The 22216-nt window shown below is 37.5% G+C and overlaps 1 protein-coding gene across 1 annotated transcript in view; it reads left to right on the top strand.

Annotated features, from left to right (window-relative positions):
- Nucleotides 1-22216, top strand: part of LOC149551933 (2-oxoglutarate (2OG) and Fe(II)-dependent oxygenase superfamily protein) — a 48979-nt gene that overhangs the window by 4635 nt on the left and 22128 nt on the right. Inside the window, exon 2 of the mRNA XM_089787430.1 lies at nt 16429-16682. Within this exon, the coding sequence (XP_089643556.1) occupies nt 16429-16682 (254 nt within the window). The remainder of the gene's footprint in view (nt 1-16428; nt 16683-22216) is intronic.

Genomic DNA, 22216 nt, shown 5'->3' with positions numbered 1-22216 from the left:
ATACACATGGGATCTCCCATATAGGCTTGAGCAACTTTTAAGTTTCCAATTGGGGGTTGCATTTTGTTGAATTGCATTTTTATAATAGGGGAGTGAGCTTCCAAGTGTAGGCTATTTGCTTTCAACTCTAGACCGCATTTTACACCTAACAGGACAATATGAAATTTGGCAAGTTTATTTGTCGTTACACTTAACAAATCTGATTTCTCACTAAGAATAACACCATTATGGTCTCTCACCACACAACCTGCACCACTCAGACTTGTGTTACCTTTTGATACCCCATCAAAGTTGACCTTTACTAAACGCATGTCAGGTACCTTCTAGACTACTCCACTATGTTGATTGCTAGGAAGATCGACCTTGCAAGCTCCATCAATAGGGAAAATATTTCCAAATTTAACTAGTGGGGAATAATTTGAATAAATTTACTAAATATCTTAAGGTACTTCAAAGGAGATCTAAATGACATGTTCTACTCGAATGAATTTTGAGTTCTTTCAAGAGGCTGAATGGAAGATTTGTATGCAAAATGTGATAAGTTGGATTATATAATCTTGTTAGTTCCTGGAAAGTGGTTATCAATAAAATAAAAAGTATGTATTGAAGAGAGAGATGATAGACATAGATACACATATAAGAGTTCTAAGGATCAAGAATAGGAAAAAGAGATAATAAATGGTTGGCTAAATGAAAATATCTACTTTCCTCTCTGATTGAGTGGTATTACTAAATTAACTTATTGCTATCTTTGTTGTTTCTTTAAACACAAAATAATCAGAAACACAAAAGTCTTTCTAACAAGCACAAATTTCTTAATTGAAGCTGCAGCACAAAAATTACATTTTGCAGGCCATATTGTCAATGGCACAATAAGGCAGTTTTTAGAGAAGTTGCGGCCTCATGACATATATCATATCAACTGAATGAAATTAGAACATGTGATGCAGGAGCATCCTAGGGTAGTTATTAATCCTGCATGTTTGAGGGGGATTTGGAGTTGAGGACTCGGTAACCAAAGGAGTGGTGCTCGATCGTTACTGAGGGTATTGTTGGCCAAGGAGCTTGGTCGCTATGTTGCTCGACATTCACTGCAGTGCTTGGCATGTGTTGGTTGTTCATCACCTGGGAACTTGGCAATGCTTGTGAGAGCTCAACGATGCTTGTGGTTTTTGCTGATGCTCGACGGTGTGGCTTGCAGGATGGAGTTCTTGCGAATTCGCTTGGCTAACTTGGTGCATTTAATGCACATAGCATGTGATCGTGATGTGGAGTGATCGTGGGAGTTTGTGTGGACCTATTTGGGTCTTGGTTATATGTCATAGGTATATTTAATGGGTGTTGTAAGCCTTTTAAGACATCTGGTATCTAATATCTCTTGTAGGCCGACTTGAGGCTTAATTTGGTATTTAATATATGGGTTTATTTAATTTGTAACTTGCTAGGCCGACTTGTGGCTTAGTTGGGTATAAGTAGAGGGTCTTGTGGAGTCTTGAATCATTGTCATTCATCATGGAGGAAGTTAGCTAGAGAGGAGTAGCTAAGAGGAGCGAAGTTTGTTAGTAGAGCTAGTAGCTTCGACTTGGGAAACAAGAAGGTTTCTTGGTGACTTGTGAGCACAAGTTTAGATTCTTCTTGGGGTTTCTACCAGATTGTGGATCTGGTCTACCTAGGGTTTGGATCTTGCGAGATCTTGCAAAGTTGTTGCTGTATTTGCTTATGTATTTGGCCATAACTTGGAAGGCCTTATAGCCAAGCATCTTGGATGTAAATCTTATGATTATATAATGAGAATTGACATTATTTTGGATCTAAATCTCTACATTATTGTTATTCTTCCATTGTGTGGTTATTTACTTGGGGCTAGGACATCTCCTTTGGGGATTCTCCTACCTTGCATTGTATCAAGTGGTATTAGAGCAAGTTTCCTAGAGCATGTAGACAGATCACCGAAGTTGAGGTAGTTTGCACTAGGACCTGGGGTAAAGATTATCAGAGCGAAGGTTTGATTTGGTTGGAGATTTGTTACAAAGGGTTTGCGAAGAGCTTGAAAGATGCCTTCAAGAAGATTGGACCCTAGGGTGATTGAAGATCTCTGTGATGCTGTGGAAGCAAGGATCTTAGAGAAGGTCAAAACAAATTTCAGATCTAAGATGGAGTTGAAGAATGAGATCATGAGGGCCATAGCTGGTGTACCTTGGCATGTGGGTACTGAAGATGGTTATGAGGAAGTCACTGAGGACTTTGAGGTTTGCTAGATTGAGTGGTGAGGATAGAACTATTGTAGACGGTTTGCGAAGATCTTGAAAGATGCCTCCAAGAAGTTTGGACCCTAGGGCGATTGAAGATCTCTGTGATGCTGTGGAAGTGAGGATCTTAGCGAAGGTCCAAACAAATTTTAGATCTGAGATGGAGTTGATGAAGAATGAGATCATGAGGGTCATAGCTGGTGTACCTCGGCATGTGGGTACTGAAGATGGTTGTGAGGAAGTCACTGAGGACTTTGAGGTTGCCGGATCGAGTGGTGAGGATAGAACTGATCGTGTGGAGAGATCTATGGAAGAAAGAGTTGATCAGCCGGATAGATCTAAGACTCAGTTGAAGTTGAAGCACAAGATGGATGTTTCTAATTTCTCAGGTACTTTGAATCCTGAAGACCTGATTGATTGGATTGGTGAATTGGAAGACTACTTTGAGTTAGAGAGTATTAGTGATTTGCTTAGAGTGAGGTTGGCATAGACTAAGTTGAAAGGACATGCTGCTCTTTGGTGGAAAGAATTGCAAAGAGATAGAGAAGAGGAAGGTGAAAAGAAGATCACTTGTTGGAGATTGATGGTAACTAAGTTGAAGGCTAAGTTCATTCCTGTTGCTTATGAACTTGAATTGTTTAAGACGTTGCAAAATTTGAAACAAAAGGATTTGTCTGTGAAGGATTATACTGAGGAGTTCTACAAGTTGACTATTCGGTCTGGACATCGAGATTTGTCTAAGGAGAAGGTGGCTCGGTACATTAATGGTATGAGATTCAATATTAAGATGAGATTGGCATGTTGAATATTGTTTCTATTGAGGATGCTTATTAGTATGCTCCAAGGGCAGAAGAGAAATTGAAGAGAAGAAATCAAGGTAGTTCCCATGGAAAGGAGAAGCAAGATCACTCGACAAAGGATAAACCAAGTGTGGAAGGTGAACAAAAACCTATTGAATAGAGGAAGAGGACCGAAAGCCGTGAATTTAAGGGTACTTGCTACAGACGTGGTGAAGAGTGTCATAGATCTTTTGAGTGTTCACAAAAGGTTGGTGATAGGAGAATTACTATTGTGAATGAAGCTGAAGGTTCGGTCAATGAACCTGAGCAGGAAGAGAGCTTGCTAGCTCAGCAAGTACTATTTGGTAAGAAGGCACTGGAACCTTGTCAATGGAGTAATTTGTTCAGGTCTCGTTGTAATTCTGGAGGTAAACTTTGCAATGTGATTGTGTATGGTGGTAGTATAGATAACTTTGTTGCTAAGGAGATGGTTCAAAAGCTTAGTTTGAAGAGAATGAGCCATCCTTATCCTTATAGGATTGGTTGGATACAAGATGAACATGCTTTGGAAGTGAGGGAACAATGTCTTGTTGATTTTCAAATTGGGCAGCATAAGGATCACATATTGTGTGATATTGTAAACATGAATAATTGTCACATATTGCTTGGGAGACCTTGGCAGTATGATTGTAGGGCTATCCATGATTGTGTCAAGAATGTGATTACTGTTGAAAAAGGTGGCAGGAAGCATTCCTTGGTTCCTTTGCAAAATGAAGGACTTGGTAGAAGGAACCTGAGTGTTGGTAGCCGAGTTGAGATGAAGGATTCTAAGAGGGTTAGAGATTAGCGTAGAAAGCAAACCTGTAGCACATCGAGGATGGATCTGAAGAAGCAAGAGTGGAACAAGGGAAAGAGCATGCAAGTTGAAGACTTAGAGGATATGTATGCGAAGAACTAGTTCGGGATTTGTGTTGAATCCTAGAAGATGTTCTTCCAACTACTAAGAACATCTTTTCAGACCTGGGGTGTTTAATGTAGGAGCATCCTAGGGTAGTCATCAATCCTACATGTTGGAGGGATTTTGGCTTTGGAGTTGAGGACTCGGTCACCAAAGGAGTGGTGCTCGGTCATTATTGGCGGTATTGTTGGCCGAGGAGTTTGGTCACTATGTTACTCAACACTCACTGCAATGCTTAGCCTGTGTTGATTGTTTGACACTTGTGGAACTCGGCAATGCTTGTGGAAGCTCGACGATGCTTGTGGTTTGTGTTGACGCTCGGCAGTGTGGCTTGTGGGATGGAGTTCTTGTGGATTTGCTTGGCTAACTTGGTGCATTTAATGCACGTAGCATGTGATCGTGACGCGGAGCAGTTGTGGGAGTTTCTGTGGACCTATTTGGGTCTTGGTGATTTTTCCTAGGTGTATTTAATGGGTGTTGTAAGCCTTTTAAGGCATCCGGTATTCAATATCTGTTGTAGGCCGACTTGTGGCTTAATTTGGTATTTAATATAAGGGTTTATGTAATTTGTAACTTGCTAGGCCAACTTGTGGCTTAATTGGGTATAAGTAGAGGGTCTTGTGGAGTCTTGAATCATCGTCATTCAACATGGAGGAAGTCTACTAGAGAGGAGTAGTTAAGAGGAGCAAAGTTTGTTACTAGTAGCATCTGCTTGAGAAACAAGAAGGTTTCTTGGTGCCTTGTGAGCACAAGTTTATATTCTTCTTGGGGTTTCTACTAGATTATGGATCTAGGCTAGCTAGGGTTTGGATCTTGCGAGATCTTGCAGAGTTCTATTTGCTTATGTATTTGGCCATAACTAGTAAGGCCTTACAGTCAGGCATGTTGGATGTAAATCTTATGATTATATTATGAGAATTGATATTATTTTGGATCTAAATCTCTATGTTATCTTTATTCTTCCATTGTGTGGTTATTTGCTGGGGGTTAGGACATCTTCTCTGGGGATTCTCCTGCTTTGTACTGCATCAACATGCATTACTCCCACAACATGAAGACAGTCAGATCACTAAATCTAAATTGGTTGTCATAGCACGCATGGCTGTGAACATGAAAGCTAAGCTATTTGAATGGTCTTGTGCATGGAGATCTTTGACTGAAAGAATTAAATGAACAGAACTAGAAGGATTGTTGGGGGGCTGTTTTACTTACTTTTAAGCTTAGAAATTCACCAGGAATGAAACATGAGTAGTTAAAAAAAAAAATCAAGTTGAATCAATCTCCAACTTTTCACCTCAAATAAACAACTTACCTAATCCAACTTGTCATATATTCTTTTTGAAATAGGAGTAAATAATAAACAATAATAATTAAATATAAAATATAAAAGAATAATATTAAAAAATAATTAAATTTTAATCATGTTAAATGAAAGGTTAAAATGCATGAATGGAAAGTTGTCTCTCCCTCAATGAGTGGTCTAAAAGGGAGAGATGAGAACTTCATTGAAGGGAATGAGGAAGAAAGAGTAAAGCATAAGAATTAAGGAGGTATTAAGGGAAAAGAAATGGAAGAAAATAAGGAAGTGGGTTTCAAAAGCAAAGAGTTGTGACTCTTAGAATGGATTGTGATTATGAAGGGTTTTGACTCTTTATAAGGGTTGTAATTATGTAGGTTTGTGGATTTTCAAAAGGGTTGTAATAATGAAGGTTGTGACTCTTTGCAAGGGTTATGATTATGAAGCGTTGTGACTATTCTAAAGAGGAGAAATTATGAAGGGTCACAACTCTTGTCAAAAGGTAGACACATTAAAATGTATGACCTTTCCCTCACATTGGAGGATATAAAGGAGAAGAAAGATCAAATGGTATGGGAGAAAAAAGGAGTAGAGGAGATCTAGAGCTGATTAAGAGGAGAAGTGTAAGGAGGGATTTGAAATAAGAACTGAGAAGGAAAGAAGAATATAAGAAGAGGACATGTAGATCTTGAATGGGACATGCAGATTTGCAAAGTAGTAAAGATAGATTTGATAAATGAGAGATGAGTGAATGATTAAACAAGTGAGAGGCAATAGTTGTTATCAAATAGATGTATCTTTTCATAATCAAAGGGTTTGACCCTTTCCTAAGCACATTAGCAAATACAAGGGTGGGACGCCCTACAGTCAAAGGAGATATTAAAGAGGAGAAGGTTTTGAAAAAGAAATAAAAAAGGAGAGAACAATTGGGAGAATAATATATTATTTTCAAAGGCAACAATGAAAAGTCATATTAATACCTCTCAAGATAGGAAAGTCGTGGAGTGGATCATGCTACATCAACAAAGATAATAGATAAGACCTATAGTAGAATGGGCATGGATTATATCATACGATGGCACTATTTGTGAAGGATAGTCTTGAAAAGTGGTATTAATGGCTCACAAGATAGGTAAGCCCTATGGTGGACATAATACAATAATAGGGGGAGACCAAACAACACAAAGATAAAAAAGAAGTCAAAGTACAATTGGTTGAGTTTGAATTCGCCATTAAAGTAAGTGCCAAGACCAAGGTATGTGCTAAAAGTTAGATAAAATCCTAATTGATAGCATGGTGCCATGAATATTGGGATAGCTATAAATATAGGTTGAGTATATATTTATATGACAATACATTAAGAGATCAACATGAATTAAGATAATCGGTTTGATAAATAGATTTGTATAGACATACACACATTATATTTTTAAATGAGGGATAAATGACTACATTAAAAATAAGATAAAGAATATGTTTTAGATAGTTCAATTATAGATCATAGAACCTACCTCTTACCTATTATCGTATCCTAGCATAAAGAGTTTCTAGAAGGGACAGGGGGAGTAATTTCGGGCACATGATGGTTGTCACAATACTAGGGCTATGCCTTAAGGGAGACTTCTTGTAGTCTATTTCATGTGCCCTTGGTACAGTAAGTCTTCCACCTTATGATGGCATTGATAAGGAAAAGAGAGAATTCTTGCTATCCAAATGAAGAGATCCTCAAATATTAAATCTAGACTATGTTCATTAGTTTATGAATAATGATGGTTAATATGGAGTAAAATGCATACTTGATTAATAAGAATGATTCCCTAATTCAATAATCCTAACTTGCACTATTTATTGAATATAGATCAAGTGGTAGAAAAGGGGTCATTGTACATCTCATAATGACGTTCACCATAGCTACTCCTAGAGGGCAGAATGAGGGCTTTTACCTCAAACTTCTATCTCTCAAAGAAGAATGCATTAACAAGGGATTGCACCTCAAAATTCTCGGTCTCAAAGAAAAATGCTACAAGGGCTTTCACCTCAAATTTCTCTGTCTAAGAGAAAAATGTATTATAGTACATCTCAAGGAATCACTGATGCTAAGACTTCATTTCACCAAGGGCTTCATTCTCCACAATTCCAAGCTTGTCTTGAAGATGCACAAACTTTACTTTGGCAAGGGACTTATTGAGAATATTGACCATCTAATAATTAGTGCTAATCTACCTTAATTGAATGCCATATCTTTAATATAGTTATATTTGATCTCCATATGCTTTGACCTGTCATGAGATACAAGGTTTGGAGTCTGCATCATTCTTGATGAATCCCAAACTCATCAAGTAATATCACAACCAAGGTGTTAGCATAATGGCCTTCCATCCTACACACATGGAACTCTATCCCATGAATCATAGTCCTTTGACTGCTACAGTTTCCTGATCACCAGAGAAACCATCTCACTATGGTCTACTCCCTTTGAATGAATATGACCAAGATCCTCAGATGTCTACTGAAGCTGCTCCCTTTGACATGGAAGCATATCTTACTCCAAGAATGCAATCAGGTTTGAGTTGTCTCTAATGCCACTGCTTCTATAGAGAGTAACAATTTTCCTCATCATAGACACATGTTTATTACAATAAGTTATAATTTACTCTAATGACCAACAAGGAGCTTTTGAAGCCACACTACTTTACGAGCTTGTTGATCCTCAATAAAGGACTAAATCTGAAGCTCTTAACTCATGTCATGATTTCTTGGACTAAATAACTCCCTGTGAATGCAATCCCTTATCATTCTTATGCTTCTCTATTCTCCTGGAAGCATTTTAGAGAGATTACTAATTTACTCAACCTATGTCTTCACTAATGCTTGAAGCATACATGATTCACTATTTTGTATGTTATAGCATGAATTAATTGCAGAAAATGCATGATCAATATTCAAAGTTATAATCATAAAAGACTAATTCCTTGTAGTCAAAGGGTAAATTCCTCCAAGTGATACTTGAACCCCTTGAGAAATAGAGTCTTCAATTAAAATTGGGCTAGTCTTCTTGAAGATTAGAGAGTAGAGAGTCTTCCTTCACAATTTTGGTTTTGACCAAGAAATCGTCTCCCCCAATGTGAGGTTCCTCTCTCTCCCGCTCTATTCCATAATGTCACAAGCGACGCCACAGAGATGCAACGTTAGAAGCAATAAACCACTACAATAGTGTATTGATAGTAATATTAATGTCAAGTCTACTCACAAAACAAAAACGACAACCAAGACCATGATTCTACCAAATCAATGTTTGCATCTTTCCAATAATAGCCACTATTCCCAATGGCTCCTACCATTATCTAGTTGGCTGCCTGACTAAATAGTTGTGGCAATATATGCATTGATTCCATGGAACCATCCATCTTAACCACTACCGAAAGAAGGCAACATGACCCTAGACCAGCCGCAAAAAAAAAGAGTTGTGCTCAAAGGAATCCAAGGAGCATTTGCACCTGCAATGTCAGAGACCATTCATTCACAACATTCACACATCATTACAAGAATTCTTGGCCAAATATTATCTGCCCCTTATAATAGAACTCTTCCACCAAACTTGTTTTCCCAAATCTCGTAGTTCCCACAATTTGAACACAACCTTCACTTTGTTTGCCACACTAGAATTTGAATTTCTCGATCGCATTTTCCAATCCCACCAAAGCCTTATCAATAATGTTCAACCACTCTATCTGAACATTCTTTATAATATTTAGTACAATACTTTCCACGGGCTTTTGTTGGGCCACATTAAGTCTTTGAATTCAACTCCATCCCTAAAATATTGCACGCTTTTTGAGGAGCTTCTCTCCACTACACTACGGTGCGATGATCATATTTTCTTTTATTGTCATCTTCTTTAATAATTAATTTCCTCAATTCCTTGGCATAAATTCCCATACTAGTGTGCTGGTTGTTAGTATAATGTATTACATTGTTAAAAAATGTATTACATTAATTGCTCGGACAATTTTTTAAATTATTTTTCCCATCTCCACCATTTTATAAAATGGCTATCAAATGTAACATCTAATGACTCTGAAATAAAAGAATACTCAACATATTCTCTTAGCACTGATATCAGAGTAGAATGCAATTTAATGCATTGAAAAGGATATCGATCTGACAGTCACAACACAAACATGAAAAATGTTTTGGAATAAATTCATATGCCCATGATTGGTTGATATTGCATTATTCCTGTCAGCGCAACTAGATAAGGATGGCGATCTCTACGATAGGATGGATGCAAAGAAGGATAAGAAGTTGCTTGCGTTGACGCATGAGAACCCATTTAAAAAAATATTTGCATCTTTAAGTTTTTTTTATTGTCTACCATTAAGCGGCTAAATTGTTTATAACAGACATTCTAGTTTTCAAGTCTCCCAAATGGAGAAGAGTGAAGAATGTTTTCTATGAATGAAAATGTATAAGTGCCACTTTCAGCAGAACCACGAAAGAATTCAATTTTAAATAATTAAATTAAATCAAAGTTGGGAGATATATATTTTTATGCTGCTTTGACATTCTTCCTAGAAGGTATTCTCTTGGTTAAGATCCATGTGCCTGTACGAAGCAGAGTTGTTTTGATTTAGATTTTGGAAGTGCACAACTATGTGGTAGATCTCTTTCCTTTGATTGTATTCCTCAGACAAATTTGAACCATTTCTATTTCAACATTAGGAGATGCCTATTTCTGTAGATACATTAACATTCTTCACAAATGGATCTTAGGAATCTTGTGAGATCAGAAAGTTGTTGCGATTCTCCAAAATGGATCTCTAGGTTTTAGCAATGCATATATAGATAGAAGGTTTGGAAACTCTTGTGAAAAGGATTGATGTCGAAATCTTTGTTATGGGGACCCATTTTAAGGTTATTTTGTTTGATGATCTTGCAAAGGAACCTGTATAAAAGTGTTTCAATTGGATTCTCAGGGGTTCTATTATTTTCTCTAGTGCTGCTTTTAGAGAGTAATATATAACCTACATTTATTGGAGGTTGGTGACACATGAGGATGGAGGAATTCCATCATCTCAAGTTAGCTTCTCGCTTTGAGATGAGGTTTGATATGAGAAGCATTTTTGCTTTAACTTTGTGTTTTGTTCTTGGTAACATTTAAATCACATATGTTGTGAAGTTTGATTTGTGGAGGCAAGTAAGGGGTTTTGTGTAGAGTTTGAGATGGATGGTTGTTCATTAGCTTACTAGGCTGTGATTGGGGAGTTATGGAGGGAGAATTTGAGAATCTCAGATAGGGGCTACACCTTCTCGAGGCTTACGAGACAACTTGATGGAGCTCCACTTGATTTAGGGTCTATTTCTTCGGGAGAGTTTTTCACAAAGATGGTTTTACATCTTGTATTCAAAAAATTTCAAAATGTAAATCTTAAGGCGGGGTTTCTCAAAATACAAATATTAAAATGTAAACTTTTGGGGCGGGTGGGGTTGTGTTCTCAAAAGATGATCTCTATGGTTTTTATGAATATAGTTGTAGGAACAATGTAATAAGAAAGGATGATTACTATAATGGGTTACATTAATTATGATAGACAGTTAGAGAGTAGTTTCTACTCGATTAAATTATTTAACTATTTTTCCCATCCCCGCCATTTTATAAAATGGCTATCACATGTAACATCTAATGACATTGAAATAATAAAATGCATAATGTATTTTATTAACATAGGTATCTCCAATAAGGTGAAATCACTTTGTGATGTTATCAAACTAATCGAAGCTATCATGTTTGTAGATCTTCAACAACGATACATTGAGAATTACATCATCGTTGTCTTCAACCATCGATACTTGGAGATTAATCTCACTGGAAGCTTCAAGAGTGATTGTATCAGCAATTTGAAGTGGATGACATTCTGCTTGAAGACAGTTTATCCAATCTGTTGCAACTATCTTCCATATATTGCAACAAATTACCATCTGAAAATACTGTCATCAACGACAAATGACACCTCTCGTTGAGGAGTGATTGGTCTATATTCTCAATTTGGAAACAATGATATCCGCTTCCTGACGTCGTCATTATTGTTCATAAGGGAATCCATAAAATGTCTTGTTCATCACATGTAAGGCTTTATTGATTCCAATGTAAAATTGTTCCATTATTGTGAATGCAGATCATCAATTTCTATTTAATTTGATAACTACTCCAATCTTGGGTTATTTTTTTGGGTGATAATAAGTGTTGGACTTATGGATTCTTCTCTTGTATATATCAATAAACCTCAATACTTGTTTGTAGTCTTCCCTCTGTACCCCCGGTGACTTCATCAAGCAAAGAGTGACATACAATTTTGTCTTCTATAGTTGATCACCTATATGCTCTTTCACTATAATATGTGTTTTTCTAATCCTTTCAAAAACTTCTCGTCACCTCAGACTCTCCATTCTTATTGTGTTTTCTATTTCGTCATATGTTACATTGGGAGATATTCCTCCCTTCACGATCCTTTCACTATCTCCATCCCCATAACTATTCTCAAGACTCAGGAACGACTGGGAGCATCCCTTGGCCATCTTTATTTTGTAAGATTTTTTGGTATGTTCTCAATATGCCATTCAATAACTTGAAATCCTGCTAGGATCTTTCATTGTTTAGTCATCCTTAGAATAGTTAGAGATGTCTAAGACATCCCTGACCATCTTAGGGACATCTAGGCATTCTTGATACCAATTATTTTAATGTTTAATAAAATAAAATTTGAGACTTGGTTTATAGTTATAGTTTAAAGAAATGATCTTCCCATCAGATTAAGAGGGACCACTATATCATTATATTGGTATCCATAGCAAATAAGCATTGGAATTACAAGATTGGATTTTAAGGGCAGGGTCACATGAAAGATCCCAAAAGGATCCTTTCATTGAACTTTTGTAAATTTTAATTAAAATAACAAATTTTCCTGTACTTTCCTTGTGGCCTTAGAGAATTAGACAGAAGTTGCAAAAAAAGATCGTTTCTTCTTTTTTTGTATTTTCTTGATATAAGTAAAACAATAATAAAAATCAACAGTAGATAATATAATATTTAATCAACCAGAATAACTACAAATTGTACCAGGCAAGATGTGTAATCAGTATGTCAGCAAAGGTGTTTACAAACAAAGAATGATGATGCCAGCTACAAGAATGGACCAGTCACGCACCAAAAGGGTAGAGATGGCTGATGTAATCCAACCAACAAACCACGTGCCGGCTGAAAGGCAGCTGTATGACTGTTAACAAACAAAGAATGATGATGCCAGCTACAAGAATGGACCAGTCACGCACCAAAAGGGTAGAGATGGCTGATGTAATCCAACCAACAAACCACGTGCCGGCTGAAAGGCAGCTGTATGACTGTTAACAAACAAAGAATGATGATGCCAGCTACAAGAATGGACCAGTCACGCACCAAAAGGGTAGAGATGGCTGATGTAATCCAACCAACAAACCACGTGCCGGCTGAAAGGCAGCTGTATGACTGTTATAGTCATGCCAAGGCAACAAGAAGATCCCAACGTGCCAAACAAGACCCCCAACGTGCAATGCACAAGCACCCTCAATGCTGAACTTAACAATCTTTATCAATTGCTGAAACAATACTGTAGAATATTGCTGAAACCACCTATTGGGGTTTGTGTTTCAATAGCCAGGCTCTAGGGTTTGCATCCCAGACCTCTAGAATCACTCCTTAGTGAAAAATTGCAAATACCAAGAATGAAGATGTAAAATATGATCAAAGAATGAGCCAACATATCCTTTTATCTCCCTCTCAAAGCCAATCGAACCCTAAAGGGAGAATATGTCTTTCCCTTAATTATAAAATGGTATCTTCTTAATTAAAAGGCCTTTATGTATAGGAAAAACACCCCTTTCCTCAAATAACATAATTCTAGATGCCCGAAGGTCTCTAGATGGTGAAAATAAATATAGTCCTTCCCCTAAACTTGAGGAAGACCTGTAATGAAGTCCATAGATATCCCTATCCACTTTTGCTTCGGTATAGGTAGATGTCGCAACAATGCAATCAGAAAAGTATGCTCTGACTTGTTATGCTGACAAGTCATGCATTCACGAGCATGGCGTAAGACATCATCCACGAGCACGTGGTTTGTTGGTTGGATTACGTCAGCCATCTCTACCCTTTTGGTGCATGGCAGGGTCTACCTTGTTCCTGAATCACAATTTAAGGAGCACGTTTTTCATGGTTACCATGATACTCCTATAGCAGGATATTCGGGTTATGGTAAGACCTATACAGCAGTATGAGAGAGATTTTCTTGGAAGGGTCTCAAGGATGATGTCTTACGCCATGCTCGTGAATGCATGACTTGTCAGCATAACAAGTCAGAGCATACTTTTCTGATTGCATTGTTGCGACATCTACCTATACCGAAGCAAAAGTGGATAGGGATATCTATGGACTTCATTACAGGTCTTCCTCAAGTTTAGGGGAAGGACCACGTGCCATTTGAAAGGCAGCTGTGCTGCTATAATCACGCCAAGGCAGCAAGAAGATCCTAACGTGCCAAACAAGAGCCCCAACATGCAATGCACAAGCACCCTCAACACGGATCTTAACAATCTTTGTCAACTGCTGAAACAATACTGTAGAATGCTACTAAAACCACCTATTGGGGTTTGTGTCCCAATAGCCAGGCTCTAGGGTTTGTGTCCCAGATCTCTAGAATCGCTCCTTAGAGGAAAATTGCAAATACCAAGAATGATGATGTAAAAGATAATCAATGAATGAGCCAACATCTCCTTTTATCTCCCTCTCAAAGCCAATTGAACCCTAAAGGGAGAATATGCCTTTCCCTTTATTATAAAATGACATCTTGTCTATTAAAAGACCTTTATGTATAGGAAAAACACCTCTTTCCTCAAATAACATAAACTCTAGGTGTCTGAAGGTCTCCGGATGATGAAAATAAGTTATAATAATTCAAGACCTTTCCAACGAGCTATAACACTTAGGCATGCCTGACTAGATGAAGCCAAAAGTCCCCTTATTACTCCAATTAGCTATATAAATAGCTTTATTTTAATTTATTTAAACGCAAACTTAGGAAATATTAAAAATATTTCCTTTTATTCAACTGAAAAACCAAACCAACCAAATAATCAATGAACGGGTCCTGTCACCTACCTGTGACTGATGTTGGGCAATGTGGGCCAACTGGTAGTCCCATCCCTAAAAACTAGGGATGTCCTAAAAACTGGGGAATACACCCTATCACCCTGAAACTGAAACCGTATACTGGTCCCAAGGAGCCTCAAATCTGATCACTGCTGCAACCTCCTAAATTTTACGAAAATCCCTAAAATTAAGGAACTGCCCCAACTGGCTCTCAAAGTAACTGTAGAACCAACTTTGGTCACTAAGTATCCAGTATGAGTCTCTATCCACCACTGCTAGCCTACGAGACTCCAATAATAGGCCAACTCTCATGACTTTGCTAGTCAGATTAGAGAGGGAGCATGACATCACATGCAAAATAATTGGAGGGTAGTTGGGCATGTCTTGGAATTCCAAGCCACGACTGTTCTGTTTGACATTGTTTTTGGTTTTAATGACATATTAAGCAATTTTATTGCATTGCCCCTTCATCTCTTCTCAACAGTGAGCTGTTTCAGAATTATCCATTGAAGTTCCATTTATAACATGGATTTTGGTGAACATTACACATAAAATGGTAAGGTTGCAGAAAAAGATGAAGATGGGATCCATGGCCAGTAGGAATCGAAATTCAAAATTTGAACTTCAAAATTATGGATTTTTTTTTTCACAAGAACAAGTTTACTTAGAAAAAATGGGCTGAAGTAAATGGGAGAAAGATATTGAGTAGTAGTTCTGTCTATAAGCTATGTACTGCAGGTTGCTAAGGGATGGGGACAGGTTTCCGGGATGAATTTGTTTTCCTGGAGCAAGGGACAGCAGGGGAGAGCCATATTAGTTATAGGGAAAATTTAAAATATGGATGGAAATTTCAAATAACCACATGAAGACATGGATAAAGCATGATAGAACCTTAATATATAACATTTGTGTCAAATAATTTAAATTGAGAGTTCACATGTGAGTGGAAGTCAAACAAATTATCAAAACTCAAACAATAATTTTATGGGACAGCCAAAGGATGGGTTTCTGAAATTTTCTGAGCTTCCGGGATAGGTCAAATTATGCCACAGATGCTTCCCTAGGTAACACTGGATTTAAGTAAATGTGAATGTTCTCAATGACAATGTCAACAGAAGGAAGGCATTGGTTGCCTAATTTGTAGAGTAAATGGCTGTTGTTCTGTAAGGACTTTGAGCTAAGTTATAGCATACATACCTGTCATTCTGAGTTCCAAAACAGTCACATTCATATTTCTCGCCTCTTGTATCGAATTCCAGCATTTCAAATGCATTCCTCCACTGCAAGTGTAAATTGATTGGAAGCTGGAATATTACATCGGACGTTTCTGTGAATCACTGGCTATAATCCCATCTCAATTTCTAGCCATCCTTCTTCAGATGCAAGGAAGGCAAATCCTTGGGTAGTTTCATACAGAATTGATTGTGGATCTTAATTACACTTGCAAATAGCATGATTAGTTTCTAGGTTTTAATTAGTAAGCTCATTATCCTCATTGCCTCAGACTGTCCATTTATAACTTAGATAATGGCTGCGGTCCTATGATGTAGACATGCTATTGGTCATGTTGAGTTTCTTGATCAGGCACAAGAATTGTTAATGTGTCAAGCTGTTTTGGTAGTCAAATCGCCTGCATTTATTTATTAATTTGTGTGTGGAGTTATTAAAGTATGATTTGTCTCTCTGTATTTAAACATTATTAGAATAAGCTACCAGCTTGTGTATGCATTAAGAACATATTTATAAAGAAATATAATACAAACCCTCTTTCTATCTGATCAAAAGAATTTAAGAAAACTAAAAGTAATTTAAATGAATTTATGCTACAGAGATTTCTAATTAAGTTGTTTTTTTTCATCTCCATCCTTTACCACAACTTTCTTAGTTTAAATCCTATAATTTATTCGGTCTGGCTTCAATTGCTATTCACATTGAACATTACCAATTATTGTTGTCTTCTACAGGTACCAGAATATCCTGCAAAATTATTTTTCTATTGTGAAGTGGAGCCTGCAACTGGTGGAGAAACTCCAATTGTTCTGAGCCATCTTGTTTATAAAAAAATGGCATATCAATTCCCCGATTTTGTCAGGAAGTTGGAGGAGCATGGTTTGCTTTACATTCGTGTTTTAGGAGAAAGTGACGATCCCTCATCTCCAATTGGTCGTGGTTGGCATTCTACTTTTTTGACAAAGGACAAGGAAGAAGCTGAAAAAAGGTTTGAAATGCTATAATCCTCCCAGTATTTAATTTTTTGTCCATTGTGAATGTCTGTGAAGCAAGGTAAGAAGTAAGTTGCATCCTACCTTTCGAATTTGAACTGTCGCTTGCTATATTTAAACATATATGATCCGAATTACATCATAAAATACTGAAGCTATTGATAATCAGCTACACCACCATTGACATCCATTTAGTCAAAATGACTAAGATGTAACCTGCAATACTCTAACACAGTTACAAAATTCAGATTCAGCAGAAACGTGGTGGCTGATTTTGAACTCTGATTTGAACTTGGCATAAAAATCTGACCAACAGGGAAATTTGAATAAAAGACAAGTTAGAAATCTGGAGCTTAGCATTCTTTTAGTTCATGTTTGAGGAGAAGGTGATGATGCTCACCTTGAATTTTCTGTGGTTGTCATTCAATTTTTTTATACGAGGATAAGGATGAAACTGGCAGAGCCCAAAATCTCTGCAAGCCTGACTTGGCTCGGGATTCACAGAGTCATGTAACTATGGTTCTAATCCCCCCATTATTAATTTTTTGTTGCTTTAAAATGTTCGTTGAGCTAGTTTATAAGAAAGAAACAAATTCCATTTATAAAAGAACCATCAAATATGAACTATTATTTGTTATAGGAAGACTTGATATGATCCTAATTGGGTCACTGAATTCAGTAAAACCGTTAGGCTTTAATTCACATCCGGTCAGTCATTATGACAAAGGCGTAACTTGCAATAGTCTCTGGCATAGTTAGCAGACTTAGACTTGGAAGAACTGGGTGGCTGATTCTGGACTTGGACTCAACAGAGACTCGAAAATTTGAAAGAAAAAATGATACTAATTTTTCTCTAAATCAAATTTGAAGACAAAAAAAATTAATCAATCACAACCAACTTTGCTCAGTTTCTTTATTTTACATCAAACAAATGTGCACAAAAGGGAATTTTAGTCAAAGAAGCTTTCAAATATATAAAAATTATTCAGAAGTGCTTTTTATGTACAAAGCTCATTGACTAGGTTATCCACAGAAACAACAAAAATAACATCATTGAACTAAGAACTATATTAGAGAGGAGCACATGTCACCTAGCTATTACTGTATTGCTACAATTACCTTTAGTTCAAGATTAATTTGATAAAATCATGCATATTCATCCTTGGTAATTTTGGAGGTTCATCGTTGGTAATCAAATATGATAGTGGATCAACCTCCTCTGATTCAATGCGAGAGAAACAAAAGAATGTGTTTTTTCTCTGATGGAGGCAAAGGCTGTATTTAAACATAAACAAGGTAGTTCAACCTTTGCACCATTAGTCTATTGCTCTTCTTGAAGCGTATGAGCCCAAATGTACTCCAATTGTGATTGCATCCTTGAGTAGTGAATTGTTGGCTCAAGACTTATTTGACAATCCTCAAATGGTTTTTCACCTTAGCATCATACCTCTCTCAGCATGACTATGAAAAGAGACAAAAGGGTGAAACATAATTCAATCTCATTATTTAGCATTAATCTGAGAAATCTACATCTACTTGTACAACCTTAATAAACAATGTCACTAGAGTTTGTGTTACATGTATCTCATGAAGAGATCTATTTGAGCAAGTTTGAAGATCTTGAAATTTGAAAAGAATTGAAATGTTGGACTAAGAAAATACCTTGCCATATTAATGAACTACAAAGCTATTGGTGCCATCCTTGATTAATGACTTCTTATATGGGATGACATTTATTGTTACCCCCACCATAGATGACTCTAATGGCCACATTGACGTCCTCATACATCTAACAGCTTCTCCCTGTTAGCAACACAAAGGGGCCTGAGGGATAACTAAAGACTTTGTGGTTGAAAAAATTAACACAAATAAGTTAATAATTGATAGGATTCTGTAATGTCCCTGTTTAGGATATACAGAAATCTTGGGACATTTACTTTAATTCCTTAGAATTACAATATCTGATTTTGTAATAAACTAATGTAATTGATAATATGGATACACATATAGATTAAATGATAATAATTCAATCACTTGCTATCTCTGATTGGTAAAATTAAGAGTGTGCCTAAGTGAATCAATTATCTGCATTAAGTACAATGTATCACCTAGGATCTCTTTTCTGTCTGATGTAAACCTTTGAGGATAGGCAATGAGATATAATATGATATTGCTTATAGAAATATGGATTGATGTCTCTGATGTAATAACCTGTCAGGGATTCTTGTTTCAGGGTTTTAACTATTTTTTTCCCAAAAAAAGATGTTTATTAATCTTCAAATCACCATACCTTGCAATTTGGTTTGAGGTGTCGTACTCATCTGTAAAAGTTTGTCGGGTTTGCCAATTTTTTCTCAAAACCTTGGCGGTTGCTCTCAGTATGTGTCTTTGTCTAGAAGGAAGGACACTTGTTATCCGTCATCAAGTTGGATGTTTTGTGATGATTTCTCATCAGAGGTTTTGTAGATTCTAGGAGGCCTAGTGGTAGACTTATCTTAGTGGCAGAATCACTGGCAAGCTCTTGTCTCCTATTGTAGACCATCATGGAGAAGGGGACAACCTTCTTTCTTTTTCTAGGCTACTCTTTTAAATTGCCATTTTGCAAATCTAGGGAGGGTTTTAGTAGTAATGTAATGTTCCCATTTTGGACGAGTTAATTATTTATAAAGTTATCAAATTAAAAATATATATTACAAGGTAACTTCATATTTAATTAATTTAATAAAGTGATATATTTTATAAAGTCATTTAATAAAATAATGTTCTAGAGGTTGCTGGAAGAAGCGGAGAAAAAACTAAAAAGGAGGCTGACCTATCGAGGAAAAAAGAATAAATAGGCATTGAGGGCTTATTGTATATCATCCAAATTTATTGTTGATTGTTGATGTGCATTGTGGAGCCTAGGGTTTCTGCAAGTAGTCACCATTGGCCATTGAGAACGAAAACTCTCAATTGGTACGCAATTTTGAGGGTGTGAAAGATCACTTGAATTATTGCAAAGTTGAGGAAGTTGCTTCAGACTTTCTAGTTGTACTGTAAAGCAAAACATTGTGGTGGTATCAATTGGATGAATTGTTGGGGATATTTGTGTGATCAAAGTTTTCATCTACTGGCAATGTTAGGGTTTGATTTGCAGCATTCTTCATTTCCAGAGTCTTGGCTATTTGAAATCAGCATTTTGAGGTCAAATTTGAGTAGGTTCATTATAGTGGTATCAGAGCGGTTTCCTGCCAGCTTGACAGGGTTACCCAGCCACCATTTAATTTAGTTTACAAAAGAAAAAAAATCAAAAGGGCTCTATTTACACAGGGAACCAACATAACTGAAAACATGGCTGAAAGACATTCTCAAAGCCCACCCAGAATTATGCGAGATGATGAGACTTTACAGCATCAGGAGAGGCTTCTACAATCAATAGAGGCAAGTACGTAGGCAATGATGGTTATGATGCAACATTTGATTGGGAAAAATAGGAGAAATAATCATAATAATGACCAGGATGACAGGAGCATAGCAGGACCACAACATAGGACACAGTCTGGAACAGTTGATAGACCCACACGTCCTACATTCAGGGAAGAAACTCTAGCACGCACACCTGATGCTATGGTAACATATATTGTAGATGAACAACAAGCGAGGAATGAGTGGGATTCATTACCAGCATATGTACAGGATGGATGGACATTTGACAGGTACCTGAACTACAGAGCTGCCAGGCAGAAGCAGGCAGATAAACACAATGAGGTGCAACAGGTCACCAAAAAGTTGGTATTACCCACATTTGATGGCAGTGGAAAAATGACTGCTTGTGCTTGGATTCATAAGGTGGATACTTTCCTATCTCTGAAGACTATGACAGAATTGGAAGCACTCAAGTATGCCACTTTACACTTAGATGGGGCAGCACATGATTGGTGGACACATGGCATGATCACATTGCAACACAATCAGGTAACCACTTATCAGGAGTTCGAGGATAGATTGATAGAAAGGTTTGATAAAATAAATCCTGAAGTTTATTTTCGAGAGTTAGCCCAATTGAGACAGTCAGGAGGCTTAGAACAATTTATCAATGACTTCCAGAAGCTTGCAGTGATGGTGCCTGACATTTCAGAACGGAGGGATTAACTGAACCACTCAAGGGGTGGGTAAAGGCCTTTGATCCTCCTACATTACAGGAAGCCATGAAGAAAGCCCGCAGTATGGAACTTGCAGCTCCAGCAAACCGATTTAGTTCGAAGGGTTCATCATTTAGAGATAACAAAGGGGAATTCAGCAAGGGTAAAGAGAAGGTTAGTGACTCAAAAGGCAAGTCAGCTGCACCTTGGGATAAGGAAATGCTTAATGACTTGCGTAGGAAGAAGCTATGCTTCTTTTGCAAAGGTCCCTATGAGTTTGGTCATGATTTTCCTATGAGGCCTAAGGGGAAGGCTAACCGGGTGATGTGGGCTTATTACGAGGGTTCAGATTTAGATAGCTCAGAGCACCATGATGAGGATCCTGACGAGGCAAAGGGTGAACAGGAGGTAAATAGTGCTGAGAAAAAAGAGGCTCTAGAGCTACATTTACAGGAGGCACGTCTATCTAGTATTCAAAGAGAGGGATCTTTCAGACTTCGGGGAGTCTTGGTAGGACAGAAGGTTATTACTCTGTTGGATACAGGTGCCACGCATAATTTCATTGATGCACGATTTGTGGAGAGGTATGGACTCATTACTGAGGAGTTCGAGGGACTGAGAGTCAAGGTAGCTGATGGATATACTCTTCGTTGTGACAGGATGGTGTGAGACCTACCTTTGCGCCTGAACAACTATGAGTTTAAGGCGGACTATCATGTGGTCAACATGGGTGACATGGACATAGTACTTGGGATGCAGTGGCTACATTCTTTGAAGGAGGTTACCCTGAGACTGGAGGATATGGAGATATGATTTGAGTTGGATGGCAGGACTCATGTGCTGAAGGCTATCCGTAATGGTGATGTCAGGACTATCTCATTTAGGCGGTTGGAGAGATTAGCCAGGCATAATAATATAGAGTGGGCGGCAATATGCGCCTTGATGCCTACCCAGGAGGAGCAACATAAGATTGAATATCATCCAGATATTTAGAAATTGAGAATCAAGTATGAGAAGGTATTTAGTGAGATTCCACCAGGTAGGCCACCAGATAGAGGTATTGAGCACATTATCGAGCTAGAGGAAGGCACTAAGCCTGTCATGATCACACCATACCGGCACCCAAAATGACTCAAGGATGAGATCGAGAGGACCATCGAGGAATTGCTAGCAATGGGACACATCCGACTAAGTAAGTCACCTTTTGCATCTTCTGTTGTCTTGGTAAAAAAGGATGGTACTCTACGGATGTGTATTGATTATAGGGTGTTGAATAAGAGAACTATATAGAACAGGTATCCCATCCCACACATTGATGAGCTGATAGACGAATTGCATAGGGCTTGTTATTTCACAAAAAATGATTTGAGAACAGGCTATCACTAGATTAGAGTTCGAGAGCAGGATAT

This window comes from Cupressus sempervirens, chromosome 6 (assembly GCF_028749045.1).
Source record: "Cupressus sempervirens isolate cs-2001-9-10 chromosome 6, ASM2874904v1, whole genome shotgun sequence".
Classification (NCBI taxonomy): domain Eukaryota; kingdom Viridiplantae; phylum Streptophyta; class Pinopsida; order Cupressales; family Cupressaceae; genus Cupressus; species Cupressus sempervirens.
This window is presented reverse-complemented; position numbering and strand designations above follow the sequence as displayed.